The sequence below is a fragment of the Triturus cristatus genome, chromosome 5_2 (assembly GCF_964204655.1).
Source record: "Triturus cristatus chromosome 5_2, aTriCri1.1, whole genome shotgun sequence".
Lineage (NCBI taxonomy): Eukaryota > Metazoa > Chordata > Amphibia > Caudata > Salamandridae > Triturus > Triturus cristatus.
The window spans coordinates 1,068,998,166-1,069,017,259 of NC_140588.1; the positions used below are offsets into that span (position 1 = coordinate 1,068,998,166).

The 19,094-nt window shown below is 45.4% G+C and overlaps 1 protein-coding gene across 4 annotated transcripts in view; it reads right to left on the reverse strand.

Moving 5' to 3' along the window:
- Nucleotides 1-19,094, reverse strand: part of PDZD11 (PDZ domain containing 11) — a 119,998-nt gene that overhangs the window by 91,495 nt on the left and 9,409 nt on the right. For 2 of the 4 annotated variants that reach the window (XM_085608364.1, XM_085608365.1), the window contains exons 2-3: nucleotides 16,683-16,785; nucleotides 919-1,053 (exon numbers count right to left, since the gene is read on the reverse strand). In XM_085608364.1, the coding sequence (XP_085464490.1) occupies nucleotides 919-1,011 (93 nt within the window). In that variant the 5' untranslated portion in view covers nucleotides 1,012-1,053; nucleotides 16,683-16,785. The remainder of the gene's footprint in view (nucleotides 1-918; nucleotides 1,054-16,682; nucleotides 16,786-19,094) is intronic. The other 2 variants (XM_085608363.1, XM_085608366.1) reach the window with 1 other exon arrangement.

A 19,094-nucleotide genomic window follows, 5' to 3' on the forward strand; every position in this document is an offset into this window, starting at 1 on the left:
TGTGGTTGAGTGCGCTTATAAAGCAGCAAAATGATTTAAATAGCTACGTGAGTGACTGCCTTATGACTCTAAAAATCCTATTTAAATATGTACAGACAGCACAGCCGAAATGAGCATAGCAGCATTGTTAAAATGTACTTAGTTATATTGTGCACGCTTTGCTGCAGCCGTTTGTGATAATATATTTGTCAAGGTCAAAAGTAACAGCCCGCGAGTGGTGCGCGTGCGCCACAGCGAGATATGTGGTTTTAATTACCGCGCCCGTGTCTGGGCAAGATAATTGAAACCACATGGCGGCGGTGCAGGTAACCGACACCAATAGGGCATGGGCGGAGCAATGCGCCCACCTTTGGCCAATTGCGTGCTATCTTTGTTAAAAAGACGCACGCAAAGGCCAATAACGTGGGGCAAAATGAAAAGCACACGCACGAGCCTGTGCGATTCCTAGGTCAGTTTTGAAACCCCCTACAAGAAGTCTCTCGCCGTGCGAGCAATGCTGCGCACTGCAACACTAGGCGCAAGACCTACAAATATTAGAGACTAGATTAGTAGTGACTGAGCAGTCAAATTGCAGGATTAATAATATATATTCACATTTAGAGCACCTCCGCAACATGAAAATAAACATTTTCTGTTTATTATGACACAGCTAATAAAATCATATAAAAATAAACAGAAGCTGAATGACCCACATGAGACAAAATGCAAAATAGGAAGTAAACTGGAAATTTGCGTGAAATACTCATGTAAGGTATGTGAGCAGAAAGTATGTCCTATGCAAACCTTTTGTGCAGAATTAATTTCTCATTCAATTGACTCAACACCATTTTGTGCCCTTTCTTCATATTCATCTCCCCACTCCAACATCCAGAAACAAGAATGGAGATAACAAAGCAGCAAGATAGAACTTCCACTAACCTCATGAGGGGAAATCCAGGTAGGTGGATTCTCGTAGGCGGGTAAGAACACTACAGGGTAGGGATAATCATCGTAGGCGATCCGGTTATCCATCTCCGAAAGCCGTCCAGTAAGGCACGACACCAGGGTTTAGAACTGGTAAAGTGAGTAATTTGCCACATAGGGAATAAAGAAAGATTCAGTATTAGTTTCCCCAAACCTGACTTGAAAGAACAGAGACAAAACGACATTATAAGGAAACAATCTCAGGGATGAGTTATAGATTGTCAGGCATCAAGTATCAATCGGACCACCGCACAGACTAGGTTGCTATTGCCCTAATGGAGGAATGCATCTCAAAAGTCATCCTGTACATTTAGAATATTTACACCCCCAGCCTGTCATCTTTAAGAGCCAATCAATAAAAGGGATAGAGAAGATTAACTCAGATTCTACAGATGGGAATGAGACGGTCGAAAGATGCATATGGATGAGTACTGGTTGATAGTAACGACTGCTTATTCCGAATTGCAGCGGGTTGTGATTTAGGCCAGACCGTGGATAAAGCATGTTTTAAAGTTGTACCCACAAAAGCAAGCTATTTATCAGCAACCTTCGCACCCCATCAGATGAATTATAGATAACCAGCATTTTTAAAGTTGCCAGTCCAGCAACTGCCCTTGGCCCCAACAGAGTGGCGATTATTTTTCAAAAGTTACCCAAAATATTGGACTTCACTGCGGATTCACTTTTTTAGGTCTGCAGGGCAAGGTCAACTGTTCGTTCCCTCTCTTCTCATAGCTAAATGAAGGCGACAGTATTCGAGAGCGCAATCCACGCTGTCCTGACAATGACTGTATGCTCGCCATCTAGAACGTCAAAGTATGCATACAAATACTGTTAGGTGAACTACCGTTTTGCATGAGCTCATGGGCTTTCGCAGTCCACATCAAAGAGGATTCCGGCAAGAAGAACATGGCTACTGCTGGCATACTACTCGCAAGAGGAGCAATCTGTGTGCTACACACTCCACCGACTGTCAGTTTCAAAGGCTTCTCCTCAGCCTTGGGAGGAGTAAATCACGGCCTGCTCTGGTCTTAACTCTGTAGCTGGGAAATGTCCTGGTCTGCCGGAGCTATCCCCCTTTTATAGGGAATACCTGGATTAGAATAAGGTTGGGCACTGGGTCCCAGGTCTCAATGGGAAGTGCAACTAACAAGGAGTAGAAACAGGGCTGTGTCCTGACCTCGTCATTTTCCCTTTATACATCAGATACGGGTTGCGCCCTTATCAAACCTAGATCCAGTCCCCTATATTCTTTAAATGGAAAGCAAGTGCTCCTCTTAAATTTGCAATATTTATTTTGAGAGGCTCTTGTTCGCCTAATTGTAGTGTCCCTAGCGAAGCTTATCAAAATTATATTCTGTACATTAATACTCAATGACCTCCCTATACCTGGACAGTCCAACTAGAAGTCTGGATTTAATGGTTCATACCCAGCTTTACCCGTCATGTTACCTGTACTGTGAGCTTTGACTTGGTGGGCTGATCTTGATGGCTATTCACTTAAAACTAAACTTCCTAAAATGCACGTAGAGATTAAGAGCAGCGCCCAATAACTCTTCGAATGCCTCAATGTGGTACGAAATGGATAATGAGAGACCTCTCATCCTAACCCCTGTCATGATTATTTTTTGTTTTAAGAGGCTTGTTATTGTCAGGTTTTATGGCAGTGGGAATATGGTCTATCTTGCACTGATTTGTACTAATGAAAATTACTTTCTGTCTTTGTATAGTCGCAAGGTATAATGACACACACCCTGCTTGCTTGAAGTCATTATTCGAAAGGAAAAGGTCTCATATATACAGTTTCTTACTCAGATTATAATAAAAACTGCAGCAGAATTACATTTGCACTTTCTATAACGAAACACTGCTAGGATCGTGTGGGATGTTCAAGAAATGAGGAAGGGCAATGGGGTTCACACATGAAGCGTGGTTGGTGGATCAGAAATTTGAATCAAAAGAAGCCAACTCAAAAATAACCACATGAGGCCACTCACCTTCAACATGCAAGATATTGCTTCTAAAAATACTCCTGAAAGAGCAACGATAGCCGCAGTACAGCTTTTAACTTTAAAATACCTCCCAAATCTGCACCTTGCCTGGAATCTACCAGTACAAGGACTAGCCTTGCTGTGTTCCAGGACAGGACCGCTATGAAATGAAATTAAATATTTATAAAGCGCGCGGATACTCACAAGGAGTGTCCCAGCGCTGATCTCGTGACAGAAACCTCATGAACGACTAACCCCACCCATAGTTATTGTTGGAACAGCCACGTTTTCAGTTGTTTCCTGAAAGACAGCAGGTCCTGAGCTTGCCTCTAGTGAACCACATAGATATTGTTCATACTCAGAAGAGTCTTATACCGTAAGATGGTATAACATTGGCTGAAGTAGTTCTTCTGATGTAAACATCTTGTGCCATCAAGGCCAGTCGTTCCCTTTCTTTATCCAGGAGCATGGTCTCATGAAGAGTCAGAGCATATCTCAATCAGGCTGCTGGACAAGTGCTCCATGTCACCAGCTCAGACTAGACTCTGCCTCTAAGCCTGTTTTTTTTTACTATGGGTGGACGAAACTCACAGAGTTTCACTGAGCATAATTCAGCGGGGTTACACAAAAAACTCAAAGAGATTCCGCAGAATTCTGCGAGAAGACGAAACTCGGCATGTTGCGCTGTTTGCACGGATTTTAAGCACCGGGAGCTTGTTCTGAAAAGTAAAATCAGTGCGAGCGGCACCACGGTACACCTGAGGGGGCGCTGCTGTTTTCTGCAGCTCAAGTAGATTTTCTACACGAGTGGCAGCTTTCTCAATGCAAAAGATAGCATTCTGTCACGATTGCCCGGGTTGCGAAATCTCGCTAGGAGGCATTCTAGCACCCAAAAATCACTCTCAGAGATGTATTCTCGCTTACGCCCGTTAACTTAATGTTGGTGAGCCACTCGCGAGAAAGTGCAGCAGTTGGTGGAACTCCGCATTGCAAGCGAAATGCAGAGTGGGCAAAACTCCAGCGGTGGGGCAGAGTTATCGCCCAGCCCCACTTTTGACCTCTACGCTGAGGTGAACAAAGACCTGTTGGAGGTGCTGCTGTCAAGGTCAGTCGGTTGTACCTTTCTGATGAGGCACTTCCGAACTGGAACGTGCAAGGGCCACCAAGGCCAAGATAGTATGTGGGGGTGAGAATGCAATTAGGTGAGTGAATGTATATATTGCAGGCTATCTGGACGGTTGTAGCATTGCTTATCCTCATGGATTACCATCCCTTTACTATCCTGTGGAGAGAGAAGAAGCCCTCAGGGATGTCTCCATAGAAAGGAGGTTTATTAATAGACTCTTTGCACAACACATAGCTTTCTACAAGTAGGCCATTTTAAGGGGTTATGCTGGCTCCCAAGTCATGGGCTTTGTTTGCCACAGTATGTTTCAACTTTTGCTTAAGGTTTGAGATAGGAAACAACTGGGAGTAAACCCCACATAAATCCCCATTTACTCCACCACACATAAATCCCCATTTACTCCACCACACATAAATCCCCATTCACTCCACCTCACATAAATCGCCATTTACTCCAAACTTGTCTCCCATGCGTTAATGCTGCTGCAGAGGCTGCCGGCATACTCTGTCTCAAAGAAATGGCACGTCACTGAGTAAGAGAAGAGGAGGCTTTAGGAACACACAGATGCATTGCTTTCTTAGAAACCGATTGTAAACTGCTAATTCTATTTTTTATTCTTCTGTTTTGTTGTCAACTATGTCTAAAGAAATTCTAAGAGAAACAGACAACTGCTTCCTGGAGTAAAGACACCCAATCCAGAATTAAGCAAATTATGGTGTGCTCTGGGGTATTCCTTTGCAGCAAACCTAAACAGTTTTAGAAACCCTGATTTTTTTTAAAAGTGGAACAGAAAAAAATACTAGCTGTATTGTTATGACAAATTATTAAAAATAGAGTTCAGAGACAGTTTGCAACTAGCTGAACACAACCACAAACGCTGGGCACCATCACCATGTCCTAACAAAACGTGAGATGTACAATTTTCATGGCTTTCTAGAGTTAATCTCGATTTACGGTGGAGAAATGACAATCCACAACAATTGAGACGATCAGATTTGAGAAATAAAAATGTGGATCATTTTTCCCCGAGGTTTATTCTAGGCACAGCCGCGCTTCCTGAAGACATCTGTCATAATATTAGCCTAGAAGCATCTCATTTCCACCCACGTGTTATTTTTTTCGCAGTTCTGTCAAACTCCACTTCGCATATGGATGCAAAATCACAAGTGTCACAGACAGAAAGGACGTATTTAGAACAGAAAAGGTCCTTTTCTCCAGTTACTACCAGTACCTGTTGGGAAATACGCCTCTTCAAAAACAGGCTATTTATATCTTCAAACAAGCAACGCTGAGTTCATAGATATTCTTATTATTGGAAAGAACACCCCCTCTTATTGCAGCCCCAGCCTCTCCCCCATTCCCTACCCCAGTGGTGGTTCTTAATGTCTTGAATTCTGTGGACTCCTCATTAATCAATTTTGGAACCTGGGACCCCCACTGAATCTTTTTGAAATTCAGGGACCCCAACTGAGTCATTAATGGAGCTTTGGACCCCGGCCAAGTAATTTTTGATGATTTGAACTGCAAAAACAAATACAGAACAAGAATTCATCAAATAAAATAACAAATTATATATTTTATTTAATTCACAAATATATCTATTTTTAAATCAAAATTGTAATTTTAAGAGGAATATTAAAGCATTTCTAATTTCAATTGAGGCCACTCATGCTCCATTCCATATTCTGTTTGATACACTTGCAGTGTTCCCACAGGTCAATCGGAGGATACTATCTTAAATTTGATCTTCAAATTCCTTCACATCAACAGAACATTAATCTGTTATTATTTTGTTTTCTAAGCAGTCGTGGTTCCTCAGAGTAGGATTCGTGGACCACCAGGGGTCCCCGGAACACAAGTTAATAATCACTTCCATTGCAAACACAAGCATTATCAGAGTGAGCAGGCAGGGATTTTGTTAAGTGCAATGCTTGCTCAAGCTTCATTGAGACACAACTGACAGAGTACATAAAATTGCAATGCCAGCTTCTCACACACAGAACAGAGGCAGCATGGTAGAAGCGCAAACACATGTAGAGAGCGGGTGCAGCACAGGCATTACCTTCTTGTAAGTCTTCCTCGCCACATGAGTAACAAAGTGAGCTTCAGCTCCATGCCACCACAGATACTCGCAGTAATCAAGATTACCGGTAAATAACCGGGGCATCAGCAATCAAGCTGCCACGCAAGTGTAGCAACCACAGCATGGGAAGAAACAGCGCAAGATAGCCACACACACAAAAGATGTACCATAGTGGACGCAGCAGTTTAAAACACACAGCGCAGAAAATAGGAGCAGTGCATACTTCCTGCACAAAGAAAACCAGTGCAATCTAGAGAACACGCGCACAAAAGTTAATTAATAGAAGTAGCAGCAGCGCAAGCTTCACACACACAGCAGGCTCAGTATGGACAGAGCTGCACTAGGCTCCCACCAACATGCAGCCTAGGCAGAAGCAATGCAAGCCTTTCGCAAACACATCACATGCACTGCATGGGCAGAAGCCTTATAGGCACCAACATGCAGAACACAGAGTATACACAGCGGCATGGCAAGCTTTCCACACATGGAACTGGTACACCCCAAACAGCAGCAGTACAAGCTTTGCTGGAACATAGAACATGTATACCAGGCAGCATCTGCGCCAACACAAACATGCACACAGTCAGCATATGTAGCAGCCATACAAGCTCCCCACATATGGAACAGGTTTGGCATGCTCACAACAAGATTCCAACAGCAGCAAAGCAAAGCTCCTGCAAACACATAACATCTACAATACGATCAGAAGCAGCGCAAACTCCCTCCCAAATATACGACTACATACAGTAAAGACAGCAGCAGTGGAAGCTTTCTTGTCCACACCCAGCAAGTTACTGAACCCACCCACACAGCCGACACCTAATGGACCTGATTTTCTCCTCTATCAGCAACCTCACAGTTGACAAGCCAGCAACAATTACCTGGACAGATCACACCCTCATCAGTTTCAGCATACCCATCACACACAGGCAGATGCCACAGGCAACATTCACATGATCCTTGACAGCAGAGGCACTCCAGCCCTCATTTTCCTGGACCTCTCTGCAGCACTTGACGCCGTCTCACACACAATCCTCATCTGGTACATGCAAGAGATTGGCATTCAAGGATCCACACTCTGCTAGGTCTGCTCTTTCAATCTCATTACTGCTGCATCCACCAGCCCCAAACCAACATTCAACCCAGCAAGGCCCAATGTCGTTAAAGCAGCAACAACCAGCTCCAAATCAACATTTAACACAGCAGGTCTAATCTCATTACTGCAGCATCCATCAGCTCCAAACCAAAATCCTAAATAGCGAGGACCAATCTCATTACAGCAGCATGAACCAGCTCCAAACGTTTAACACAGTGAGGTCTAATCTTGTTTTAAGGGCCTACTCGCCCATTCTGGTGAGCGGACAACAGGTGTTCTGCTTGCTCACAAATTGAATGAGCAATAAAGATGCCTTTAACTCTTGTTATCGTGGGGGGCGTGGCCAACCGCCAAGCATGGCGGACGCGAGCTAGAAGAGCTCCGTAACACACCCTGACACTTGGGCATTTATCCCGCACAAGCAAACGAAAAATCGCTATAAACACGGCGACACGAGATTCGAGCTGCCGGGAGCCTGGTTTTGCCCTAGACGATCGGACGCCGTGTGAAGGCGCAGCGTGTAGCGGCGCTGGTGGGCGCGCCGCGGCGGAGAACCGGAGTCGCCGTAAGAAAACAAAGGTTCGTGCCCGATTAACTATGTCTTAAAGTTTGTATGGATTGTTGTTTTTATCTTGTAAACAGCATCATACTGTGTATTTTGTAATGCTTACTGTATTTTGTGCTTTTATGGATTATTATTAATCAGAATAAAGTTTTTGAAACTTGAAAACAAAGGCACTGCGGATTGAGGTAGAAGGACGCGACCGCTCCATACTAGTGGAGGGATACGGCGGTAGCAAACTGAGGGCTGTGACGGGTGGCGCCACTGGTATTGGAACCGCGCCAGACCTGGGCTCTGCTTAAAATGGCAGGCGACGGACGGAGATAGGCACTCCCCCGGCGAGGATAACGTGGAGGCCGTGGGTGAGTGTCTGAACTAGCTTCTCCCCATTCCTGACCACTGTGATGTGAAGGGCACAGGCACGCAGCGGAATACAGTCCGCACTAGACGGTGGGGGGACCTGGGTTGCCCTGGGACTGTGAGGAGATCTGCACACAGGGCAACTCTGAGGCCGGGAACTGATGCGAGCTGGCGCCCCCACTCCGTGAGAGTAAAATGCAAGGGGTAATAAAGGCGTTTTGACTGGCTTGGTCCACAATAGAACGGAGGCGACTGGCAGATCCATAAGGGTGACCACACTAAGGCGCTAGACATCGGGGCCGGGCCCCCTGGCCGCAGCATAGTCTTATACATCTCACAAGGGAGATGCTGGGACGAACTGGCAGACGCTACACTCCCAGGCGTCTACTTACAGCTTATTGGATGCTGCCCCTTGAGGTTATAAGAGCTGAGCGATGCTGTAACCTGGGCCTTATTCGCGAATGGTGAGACTGAGTGGATCCTCGAAGGGGGTGAAGGCAGCTTGTACCTTTTAGTGAAGGGACCGGTCGTCAGAAATAGCGGAACGTCTTGAGGTGCCTGCAGTGCGGTGAGCCACATACTGTACCACGGCCCATCCAGTGCTACTACCCGGTGTCATTGCTGTGGGTCGGCCACCACTATACTACAGGTGTTACTGGCCAGCAAGAGAAAGGCTCTGCTTAAAATGGCAGGCGACGGACGGAGATAGGCACTCCCCCGGCGAGGATAACGTGGAGGCCATGGGCGAGTGTCTGAACTAGCTTCTCCCCATTCCTGACCACTGTGATGCGAAGGGCACAGGCACGCAGCGGAATACAGTCCGCACTAGACGCTGGGGGGGACCCGGGTTGCCCTGGGACTGTGAGGAGATCTCTACACAGGGCAACTCTGAGGCCGGGAACTGATGCGAGCTGGCGCCCCCACTCCGTGAGAGTAAAGTGCAAGGGGTAATAAAGGCGTTTTGACTGGCTTGGTCCACAATAGAACGGAGGCGACTGGCAGATCCATAAGGGTGACCACACTAAGGCGCTAGACATCGGGCCGGGCCCCCTGGCCGCAGCATAGTCTTATACATCTCACAAGGGAGATGCTGGGACGAACTGGCAGACGCTACACTCCCAGGCGTCTACTTACAGCTTATTGGATGCTGCCCCTTGAGGATATAAGAGCTGAGCGATGCTGTAACCTGGGCCTTATTCGCGAATGGTGAGACTGAGTGGATCCTCGAAGGGGTTGAAGGCAGCTTGTACCTTTTAGTGAAGGGACCGGTCGTCAGAAATAGCGGAACGTCTTGAGGTGCCTGCAGTGCGGTGAGCCACATACTGTACCACGGCCTATCCAGTGCTACTACCCGGTGTCATTGCTGTGGGTCGGCCACCACTATACTACAGGTGTTACTGGCCAGCAAGAGAAGTGCAGTGCGTGGCTTCTGACCCCCTTTGAGGATATGGGACGCCAGAGGACAAAACAGACAGAGCCCTCACCCCCAGAAGTCCCACCGGGAACAATACCAGACACACAGATGGGTGGCCAGGACGTGGATGTGATTCCGCCCACGGAGCCCACCAGCACTGAAGGCAAGCTTGATTTAATACTGCGTGAAATATACGACTCCAGGGCAGTTATGGAAACGCAAATAAACACGCTAACAACCAGTTTTACTCTGCTAAAAGCTGACCACCCAAAATTGGCAGATAAAGTGAAACACAACCAGCTGGCATTGGACGACCTCATTCCTCAGCAAACGACACACTCGTCCCAGATAGAGCAATTGCAGCGCCAACTGAAGGGTCTAAAAGATAGGGTGAATGACGCAGGTGGACGATCTCGGCGCAACAATGTGCGTATTTTGGGAATGCCAGAAAAGAGCGAAGGGACCCACCCAACTCAATTTATAGAGCAATGGCTTCGAGAGCAGGTGGCTACAATGGTACTCACGGATCATTTTAGTGTTGAGCGCACTCACAGAGTCCCACCCAGACCTCCACTCCCGGGAGCACCAACTAGACTAATAATAGCGCGGATTCTGAATTACAAGGACAGAGACACAATCTTGCGTCTAGATAGGGAAAAGGCTCCGATAACATTTGAAAACAAAACAATATCCCTATACCTGGATTTTACACTAGCTGTACAGCGAGCGAGGGCTACCTTTCAAGACGTCAAAAAGAAACTTCGACTGCATCAATTAAAGTATGCCTTGTTGTTCCCGGCCCGCCTTAAAGTTATGTATGACCAAAAGGCCCTGTTCTTCGATAGCCTGGAAGAAGATGCGGATTGGCTGGAAATAACTGTCGCCTCCGGGACCACAGCACTCCTCACGCTCTCACTATTGACAGCAGCCAAAATCGCAGCGGACGAGAAAAGACAGACATGACAAAGGGAAACCAGCTGACACAGGCAAAGGAGGACAACCGTCGCAAGAACAGATAACAGACAGCCAAACAGATGCGATCCTGACGTCGGCAGCATTGGCAGCACATGATGCACGATCCGTGGCGGAAACTGAACTCGTCGGAGGAGGTGGCACTGTTCCCTCTGGTCACTCCTCAGACTGTTAATGTCTATTTGGGTTGGTAAGAAAGCACACCCCCTGCTGCTGTGATGCGATGTCAGATGAGTATATAGTTTTGTATACGAATTATGCTGCATATGTTTATTGTGTGACTATTGCTGTAACAGGACTTTCTCGATTAGTTTGCGATGTCTCTAATAATGCTTAACACTTGCAAAATAGGGTGTGAACAGGGGCTCGAAGGTCTCTGAACCTGTGTGTTACGTGTAAGGTGCTATGTTTCGAGTGGTGGCTGCTACGCCTAGGGCAACTGCACTTAGTTATGGAAAACGATGGAGTACTTATTGAGTTTGTTCTGTTGGTTTGGTTCTCCTTTGTTCCTTGGGAGAACCTAGTATTGGGGAGTTTAACGGGAATTACTGGCTTGGCTACATTTACAGCCAGGGATACACAGAATGCAGGTAACTATGTGGTGATCAGTATATATGTCTGGAAACCTGATGGCGCAACCTACTAGATATACATATACATCCTGGAACGTACACGAGATATGGGGTCAATACATAAACGACATAGCATACCAGCTCAATTAAATCGTAGGAAAGCACAGATTGTCTTTTTGCAAGAAACGCATCTGGTACAGACAGAGGCCACTAAACTCCTCAAGAAATGGAGGGGACAGCTATTTCCTACTTCTTATTCCGCATTCGCCAGGGGGGCGGCAATATGGTTCAGGAATGGTATTCCCTTCAAGTTGCTAGAACAACGGACAGATGTGAAAGGGAGATATGTACTGCTACATGGCCTGCTAGATGGGGAGCAAATAGTACTAGGAAGTATATGCGCCCCAAACGTTGACCAAGACAAATTTTTAGCAATTCTCAGTACGGCGTTGGTGGGATGGGAAGAATATCCTTGGATAGTGGGTGGTGATTTTAACTCACTGTTGGACCTAGAGCTCGACAGATAACACCCTCCCTTACAAGATGCGGGGTGTAGGAAACAAACAGACGCACGTCAGACATGGGCAGGAGGATGGGGTATGGGAGATATCTGAAGGGATTAATATCCTACAGATAGGGAGTATTCCTTCTATTCCACAACACATAGCCTACACACCCGTATAGATAGGATATTCTGTTCACAGCGGCTAGTGGGTACGGTTGTGGATACTACACACCTCAGCAAAACGTATTCAGGTCATAACCCAGTACAGGCCACATTATTATGGGGGAAGGTCCGACGCCAATCCCATCCTGGAGGTTAAACCCATCCCTGCTAGCAGATTCAGTATTCCGCAATGCTCTTTCCACGGCCATAACCCAATACTTCACTGAAAACACAAACACAGCAAGCAATCGTCAAATTGAATGGGACGCATTCAAAACGGTGGTACAGGGAGTGGCGATCAGCACAAAAGTGGGGGTGCGTGTGACACTTATTGCCAAACTCACGGAAGTGGAGAATAGGATGGCCAGAATGGAAAAGGAAGCGGTAACAAATAGGACGAGCAAATCTGAATTGCAGGAACTACATATAACACATGCAGAACTACTGAAAGAACTTCGAACTATAGACTATATACCCAGAAGCAACATGTGAGCGTGGATAAGGCAGGCCCCCTGCTGGCTAGGATAATTAAGGATACACCCCCTGTCTTCCATTCTTGAAATAGATACCCCTGAAGGGGTAGTGAAGTGCACTCAGATGGAAATTAATGCTGCTTTTCGGCAGTACTACGAACAACTATATGCAGCCCCGGACAGGGTAGAGGACAGGGAATATGAAGCGTTTTTCGAGGGATTGCAGATCCCCGCACTAAGTGATGGCCAAGCAGCAGACTTAAAATGTCAAATCACGCATATGGAGATTAAAGAAGCGATAAATGCCCTCCCCGTAATAAAATCGCCAGGTAGTGACAGACTGCCCGTTGAATTTTATGCGATGTTCTCTGAACTTTTGATTCCCCAACTGTTAGAGCTGTATCAGAAGGCACTAGAAGATGATTCCTCCCTCACACTACTGTACAGGCGACAGTGATCTCCTAGTTGAAACCGGGTAGGGACAGCAGAGACATAGCGAGCTATAGACCCCTATAGCTCTTTAATACGGATTACAAGATTTTAAGTATGAAATTAGCAACTAGATAATTGCAATATTCACCCAGTTTGATACACACTGATCAGTGTGGATTTATACCACACAGGAGCACGGCTCTCAACATCCAGAGGCTCCACATGGTAATGGCGCAGGTGCCTACGGATGCTGATTCGCGAGGCTGCATCTCTCTGGATTTGCAGCAAGCGTTTGATTTGCTACATTGGGAATTTACGATGATTACGTTGACTCGATTTAGGATACCGCCGGAATACGTAAAATGGGTAAGATTGTTATACACGAATCCAACGGCAAGGACCCACATTTTGAGTCAATACCAGGTAGAGAGGGGTACTAGGCAGGGTTGCCCGCTCTCTTGTTTATTTTGGCGCTAGAACCTCTCTTGCAAAAGCTACATACAATGGTCAGACACGGGGATACGCATCAACGGGGAAGTGCATGTGGTTTCGGCATATGCAGATGATCTAATTTTATTTGTTAACAATCTAGACGAGGCCTATGACCCTATGCCAGAGCTTTTTTCAACGTTCCAAAAACTTTCAGGACTTACGATCAATGAGAATAAATCATACACCTTCTTTTTAAATGACGTAGTTAGAACTGCACCAATTCAGTACGGCCAATGGAAGTTCCAGACCGCGCCAGTCACCTTTAAATATTTAGGCATTCAAATATACAGAGATGTGGAGGATATTCTGGACGGTAATTTAACCCGCTCTATAACATCACTCCGGAAGCAGACAAAGTTCTGGACTTCCTTACCGCTATCGGTGGCCGGGCGGATAGCCATAGCCAAAATGGTGATGTTACCGAGACTGTTATATTATTTTGTTAATCTGCCCATTCTGATACCACTGCCTACATTTAAACTACTGGACACCCTGCTAATTGAATTCATATGGGGCGTGGGGCGTAGGCGGATAGGGCTTACTAAGCTACAATTGCCCACGAAGCAAGGAGGTATGGGAGTCAGTGACATGAGGGCTTATTGCTATGCAGGCCAGTTGCAGTGGTTAGCATATTGGATAAAAGGCCGCAACCTAAGAAAAATACCCATGACCACACAGGCATGGTAACGCGGGGAATTGCATGTACTACTGTTACCAGTTAGTAGGGCTTCAGTGAAGGCGTCCCCACTATTGCACACGGCTCTAAGTTATTGGAAGAGGGCCACGCGCTACACCAAAATCTCGGCGCCGTATGACCCAAATATACTTCCACTTTCCTCGGGACGTGTGACAATCAGACATGCAGGGGTATGGGCAGAGACGGGAGTTTCCACGGTAGGCAATCTCTTCTACGATGGCATACTAATGAGTCATGACACCTTTGTGCGGGAGTTGGGAGTGTCAGATAAGTTGTTTTTACTGCATGCACACATTTCCTGATATATTAAAACGGTGTGGGCCCCTAGGGGGGGGGGGGGATGAGCCTCAGACCCATGCATTAACACATATGCAATATTTGATGGGGGGCACCTGACAAAGTGGTTATATCGGGGTATTCGCACACACACGTATGTGTCACTACAATCGACTCGAGATAGGTGGGACACGGATATTGGCCACACACTAACGGATAAAGAATGGGGATTACTGTTAGAATACCCGTGCAAGATCTCTAGAAACCCGAAGTTTAAATTTATCCAGCTCATGATAGCACACCGTGCATATCTAACCCCTCACAAAATCAGCAAAATGTTTCCAGAGGCATCAGGTGAATGCCCCCGCTGCTGCTTCCCAAATGCGGGCTTACTGCACATGTTGTGGGACTGCCCGAGACTATTGCACTACTGGTCGACAGTACAGGAACTAGTTCATAGAGTGGCACCAACAGGGAACATCAGGTCATTGGACTGTTGCATACTGGGTCTAGGTCCTAAAGGAAAGAGGGGGACTCCTACACGCAGATTTGTGAACCTTGCAATGATATTGGCAAAGAGGAATATAACTATGAGGTGGACAGCAACCAGACCGCCCAAATTGCTAGATTGGTACAACGAGGTAGTTAGGTGGGGGAGGGCGGAGGGAGCGGAACTACAAAGAGAAGAGCAGAAAGGGATGAGAAGGTTACCAATATCGCTTGACTGGAATGCAATAATAGAGGAATTTGTGGCTCAGGATTATATATGATGTAGACGCCATACGGGATACAACATTGTAAACTGGTTACTGAAATGTTAATATTCTGTAACTGATCCACATGATGTGTAACGCAGAACCTGCAAGGTTGACAAATTATCATCATGCAAACAAATGTTAGTTTGAGCCAGAAAAGGGGGGGGTGGGGGAGGGGTGGGTGGTAGGGAGGGGCATTCCGATTGTGTTGTTCGTATACTATAGCAATGTGTATGATAACTCTTGAACAAAATGATTGTTATTGCGAAAAATCAATAAAAATAATTTAAAATAAATAAAAATTCTTGTTAATGTGCCACACTTTCTCGCCTTTCAGAGACAGGTCAAAAGTCAATTTGTCTTCCTACATTTACTTTTCTTTCTGTGACTGAAGTTAGAAGATTATGTAAAGTCAACTGTGTGACCATCAGGGGCAAAGCATGTGAAATTAAAAGCTGTAAGATTTCAGGATTTTTTTCTAACACAACCCAATTTCCAAACATTGTTTTTGCGATATATGGTTTTAATCGACAAAACTACAAGTTTTGTGGCCATTTCAATGGAAAATGTACTATCTGTAAATGACAGTGCACTACCACATCATGCTTTAGTATTATATTTATGAAAAGAGAGTTTTTAAACATGAACTGGGAAATATTCCTGCTCCTGCCCAGATGACACTGATACTAGCCAACTAAGAGGCAAGCCAGGGATCATGTGTATTCTATATGTGGGCTCAATTTTTAATATACATGAAGCAAACGTTTAGTCTAGGAAATAAAAATAGTTTTTTTGTACAGTAGAAATAGTGAACTTGAAGATTTGAGAGTGCTCTCTTAAGTGATAAATTAGAAAAAGGTGGCTACATAGGACACAATATTTGCCTAGGATCACACAATTTGAGATCAGTTCATGGGTCAAGTACATTACAGTTAGGTCGAGCAGATTATTCAAGTTGCTAGACCTGCAGGTCTGGTAATATTTTTATGATTTTTCAATCCCTGGCCAAGAGAGGAATATTGCGCCCGGGCTCCAGAGCAAAATGTATTCCGCTCCCCGGAAAAAGGAATTAAAACGCTAACGGGTAAGCAAAAACAGTAAAAGAGGGAAAACATTGTAGTCCACACACCATGTCACCTTCATAATGGAAAACAAAGCAAATCCTGCATGGATCAACAGGAGAAGATAACTACAACTAATTTTCAAATAACATAACAAATTAAGGAATAACTGGAATCAATATATTTAACAGTCAGAGAACTTTAATCACTCTGCTACTCAGTATCCCGGCTTGCTGTGGAGTAACAACACTCTTTTAGGATAAACAATAGCTGTGACTCTCGCTTAGCAAAGTAAGAGAGAATCACCTTCATCTGATCGAGAACATATCATTTCATGTGAAGACACATTTTCCAGAACACTTTATTTAGTACACCCAGAAGCACTGTCAGCACACACACACACACTAGAGTCACTAGACTATGAAAAAAAACCTGAATATTCTGTAGTGACTGCCTAGCGACCCTATAAAGGCACAAACACCTATACTACCACCCTTTAAACTGCAAAAACACAGAAGCTTTGCACACCTTGATCGCTTTTTCAGGTTACGTGAATTTGAACCTCTCCTTATTAATCGTATAAAGCTAACGAGCACCCAGTCACCAACAGTTTCTATATCCTTAGCCCCTCTTTTCTCATTAAGATACATTTTTTCATGTGATCTGCTTCTTTTGCTTCATTTTGCGTACCTGTCTCCAGACTAGCTGAACCATCACAAGCCCTAATCGCATCAAACTCCTCTCTCAACCATTCAGGATAGACTCTGGTTTTAGGATCATCGCCTTCAAAAGTCTAAAAAGAGAAATACAAGTCATGCTGTGGGTCATATAACTCCACACATATTTATTTAACAGAGTTTTATTTAGCGAAACCTTGACCCGAATCGAGTATCAGAGAGCTTTACATAGCACCAGTTGCATTACATGAGGACACGTTCATTTTTTGTTAGGCACGGGGAGATTAAGTGATTTGCCCAGCATCACAGGATGTTCAGCGTCATTGCCGAGACTCGAACCCAGTTCCCCAGATTCGAGGATGACCGCCCTAGCCGTTAGGCCAACTGCTCTCTTTCTTAGTTTCACAAACGTGCTATACAGATTGGTCCTTTTGCAGGACACAAAGCAGTAAGTCTGATAACAGAATTTACAGTCACTACAACATTCCTAAGCCTATCTATGCACTCTCGTTCTGCTAGATCTATCCTGCTAGCTCTCACATTATTGCCCACGGATTTGCAAACTGCCTGGAAATGGCTAATCTTCTTCTTGCATGCGCTAAAAACGTCTGCCCTGTGCAGGACAATTAATATTTCCAAGATGTGTTTCAATTCATACTGTAATACCTACCACAGTTTCTCTTACTCGTGCCCTTGCTAGGTCTAACCCGGTTACCGGTAATTCACATATTGTACCAGTTCTGATGCTTGAATATAGCAGATTGAAGAAGTAACTTTTCCTGAAGACATCAGCCTGTGTTTGCTCCATATAGAGTGAACTTCTATATATGTTTTTTGGCTAACCCAATCATCTCCTACAACCTAGAAGTCTCTCCGGTATCTTTTCAGATAATCAATTGAAGATATATTGAGCCCTTGTAGGAAGCTAGCTCTGTATATACTATACCAAAGTGAGGTATAGTGTGCACAGAGTCCAGTGGAACCCGAAAGGTAGGCAGAGGTAAAGTAGATAGCACCTCACTCTCTATGTGTGGTAGTGTGGTCGGGCAGTAAGGCTTTATCAGTGGACAGTGCTAAGTATTTGTTGTACACACTCAGTCTGCAAATGAATTCACACACACAGACAACTTCATACCAATTGTTTTTGTATAAAAATATTCTTTTAGTTATTTTATTTCCTAGAACCAAGCAAGCCTGGTACAAGTGAGTGATGAAAACATTGCAGTAGATATACAGTTGTAACAGTTTGGATTGCAATTTGATTACAGTAGTGTTACTGATAATGCAATGCTTTTCAGAATATGGTACATAAACTTTGTATAGGATTTTTAGCAGAATATCATGTAAGTTACTTTTCAGATTACTTTTCTTACACAGTGCATTATACCTGGATACTGCACTGAGACATTTCCTGTAAACAGGTAAGTAAAAGCGTTTTGGTTATTTAATTACAGTTTTAAAGGATTTCTTAGGTTTTCAACTCCACACTTCGAAACTTTTCATAGAAAAACAGTCAATGTTATCCTATGAAGGAAAATAGTGTTATCGGTTCACAGGTAAGTACTTAGTTGTGGAAGCTGGTATTCTGGGGTTAGACTCAGGGGTCCCCCAGGGTCAAGGATGCACTGTTGTTACACCCTCAGCTGCACTAGGGCAGCCGGGTGCAGAGTGCTGAGGCCCAATGTAATCCCTTTGGTTGGTGGCTACTGACGAGCAGGCCACTGGGTTGTGGGAGCAAAGCTCCTGGACTTAAGCTCAGGGCAAATGGTGGTTTAGGCCAGCGCAAACGATCATCGCTCAGCGGCACTGGGGCGGCTGGGGGCAGAGTGCTGTTTTGGCATCGAAAGCCTTGTAGCTTTCAATAGGGAGTCTCCGGTTTGCAAAAGCACTGCAGGCTCGGGGATGAAGACTTTCGGGGTGTGACCACCACTTGGAGAGATAAGTTGGGATCTTGGGGGTTGGTTAGGCACCGTCGGTTGGGCCACCCAAGGCCGTAGGGCGTTGGGTGCCTTTTAAGGTCAGATCTTTTTACCAGCTCCTGTTTGCGGTTGGTGGGACCCTTCCGTTTGAGGCTGCAGGCGGAGGCTTGAGGCAGGTCAGGGGTCACCGGATCTCTGTTCAGGATCGCCGGGAAGACCACCTCTTGGTGTTGGGCCACTCGAACTTGGGCCGTGGGCGTTGAGTGCAGAGTGGTGCAAACTTGTGGATCCTTGCAGAGCTGGAGTCTGTTGTTTGAACAAATCTGGTGTTCAAGGGAGATAAAGTCTTGGAGATTAAAGGTAGGCAGGTACTCCGGATTTCTCAGGTTGCTGGCTGCAGGACACACTGGGATTTCGCTGGAGCAGGTTTGGGGTGGGGACAGGGCGGTAGGGCTGGGGCCAAGTCAGTGGGTGTTCTCCTCTTGTTTGCTTCAGCACGGCTGTTC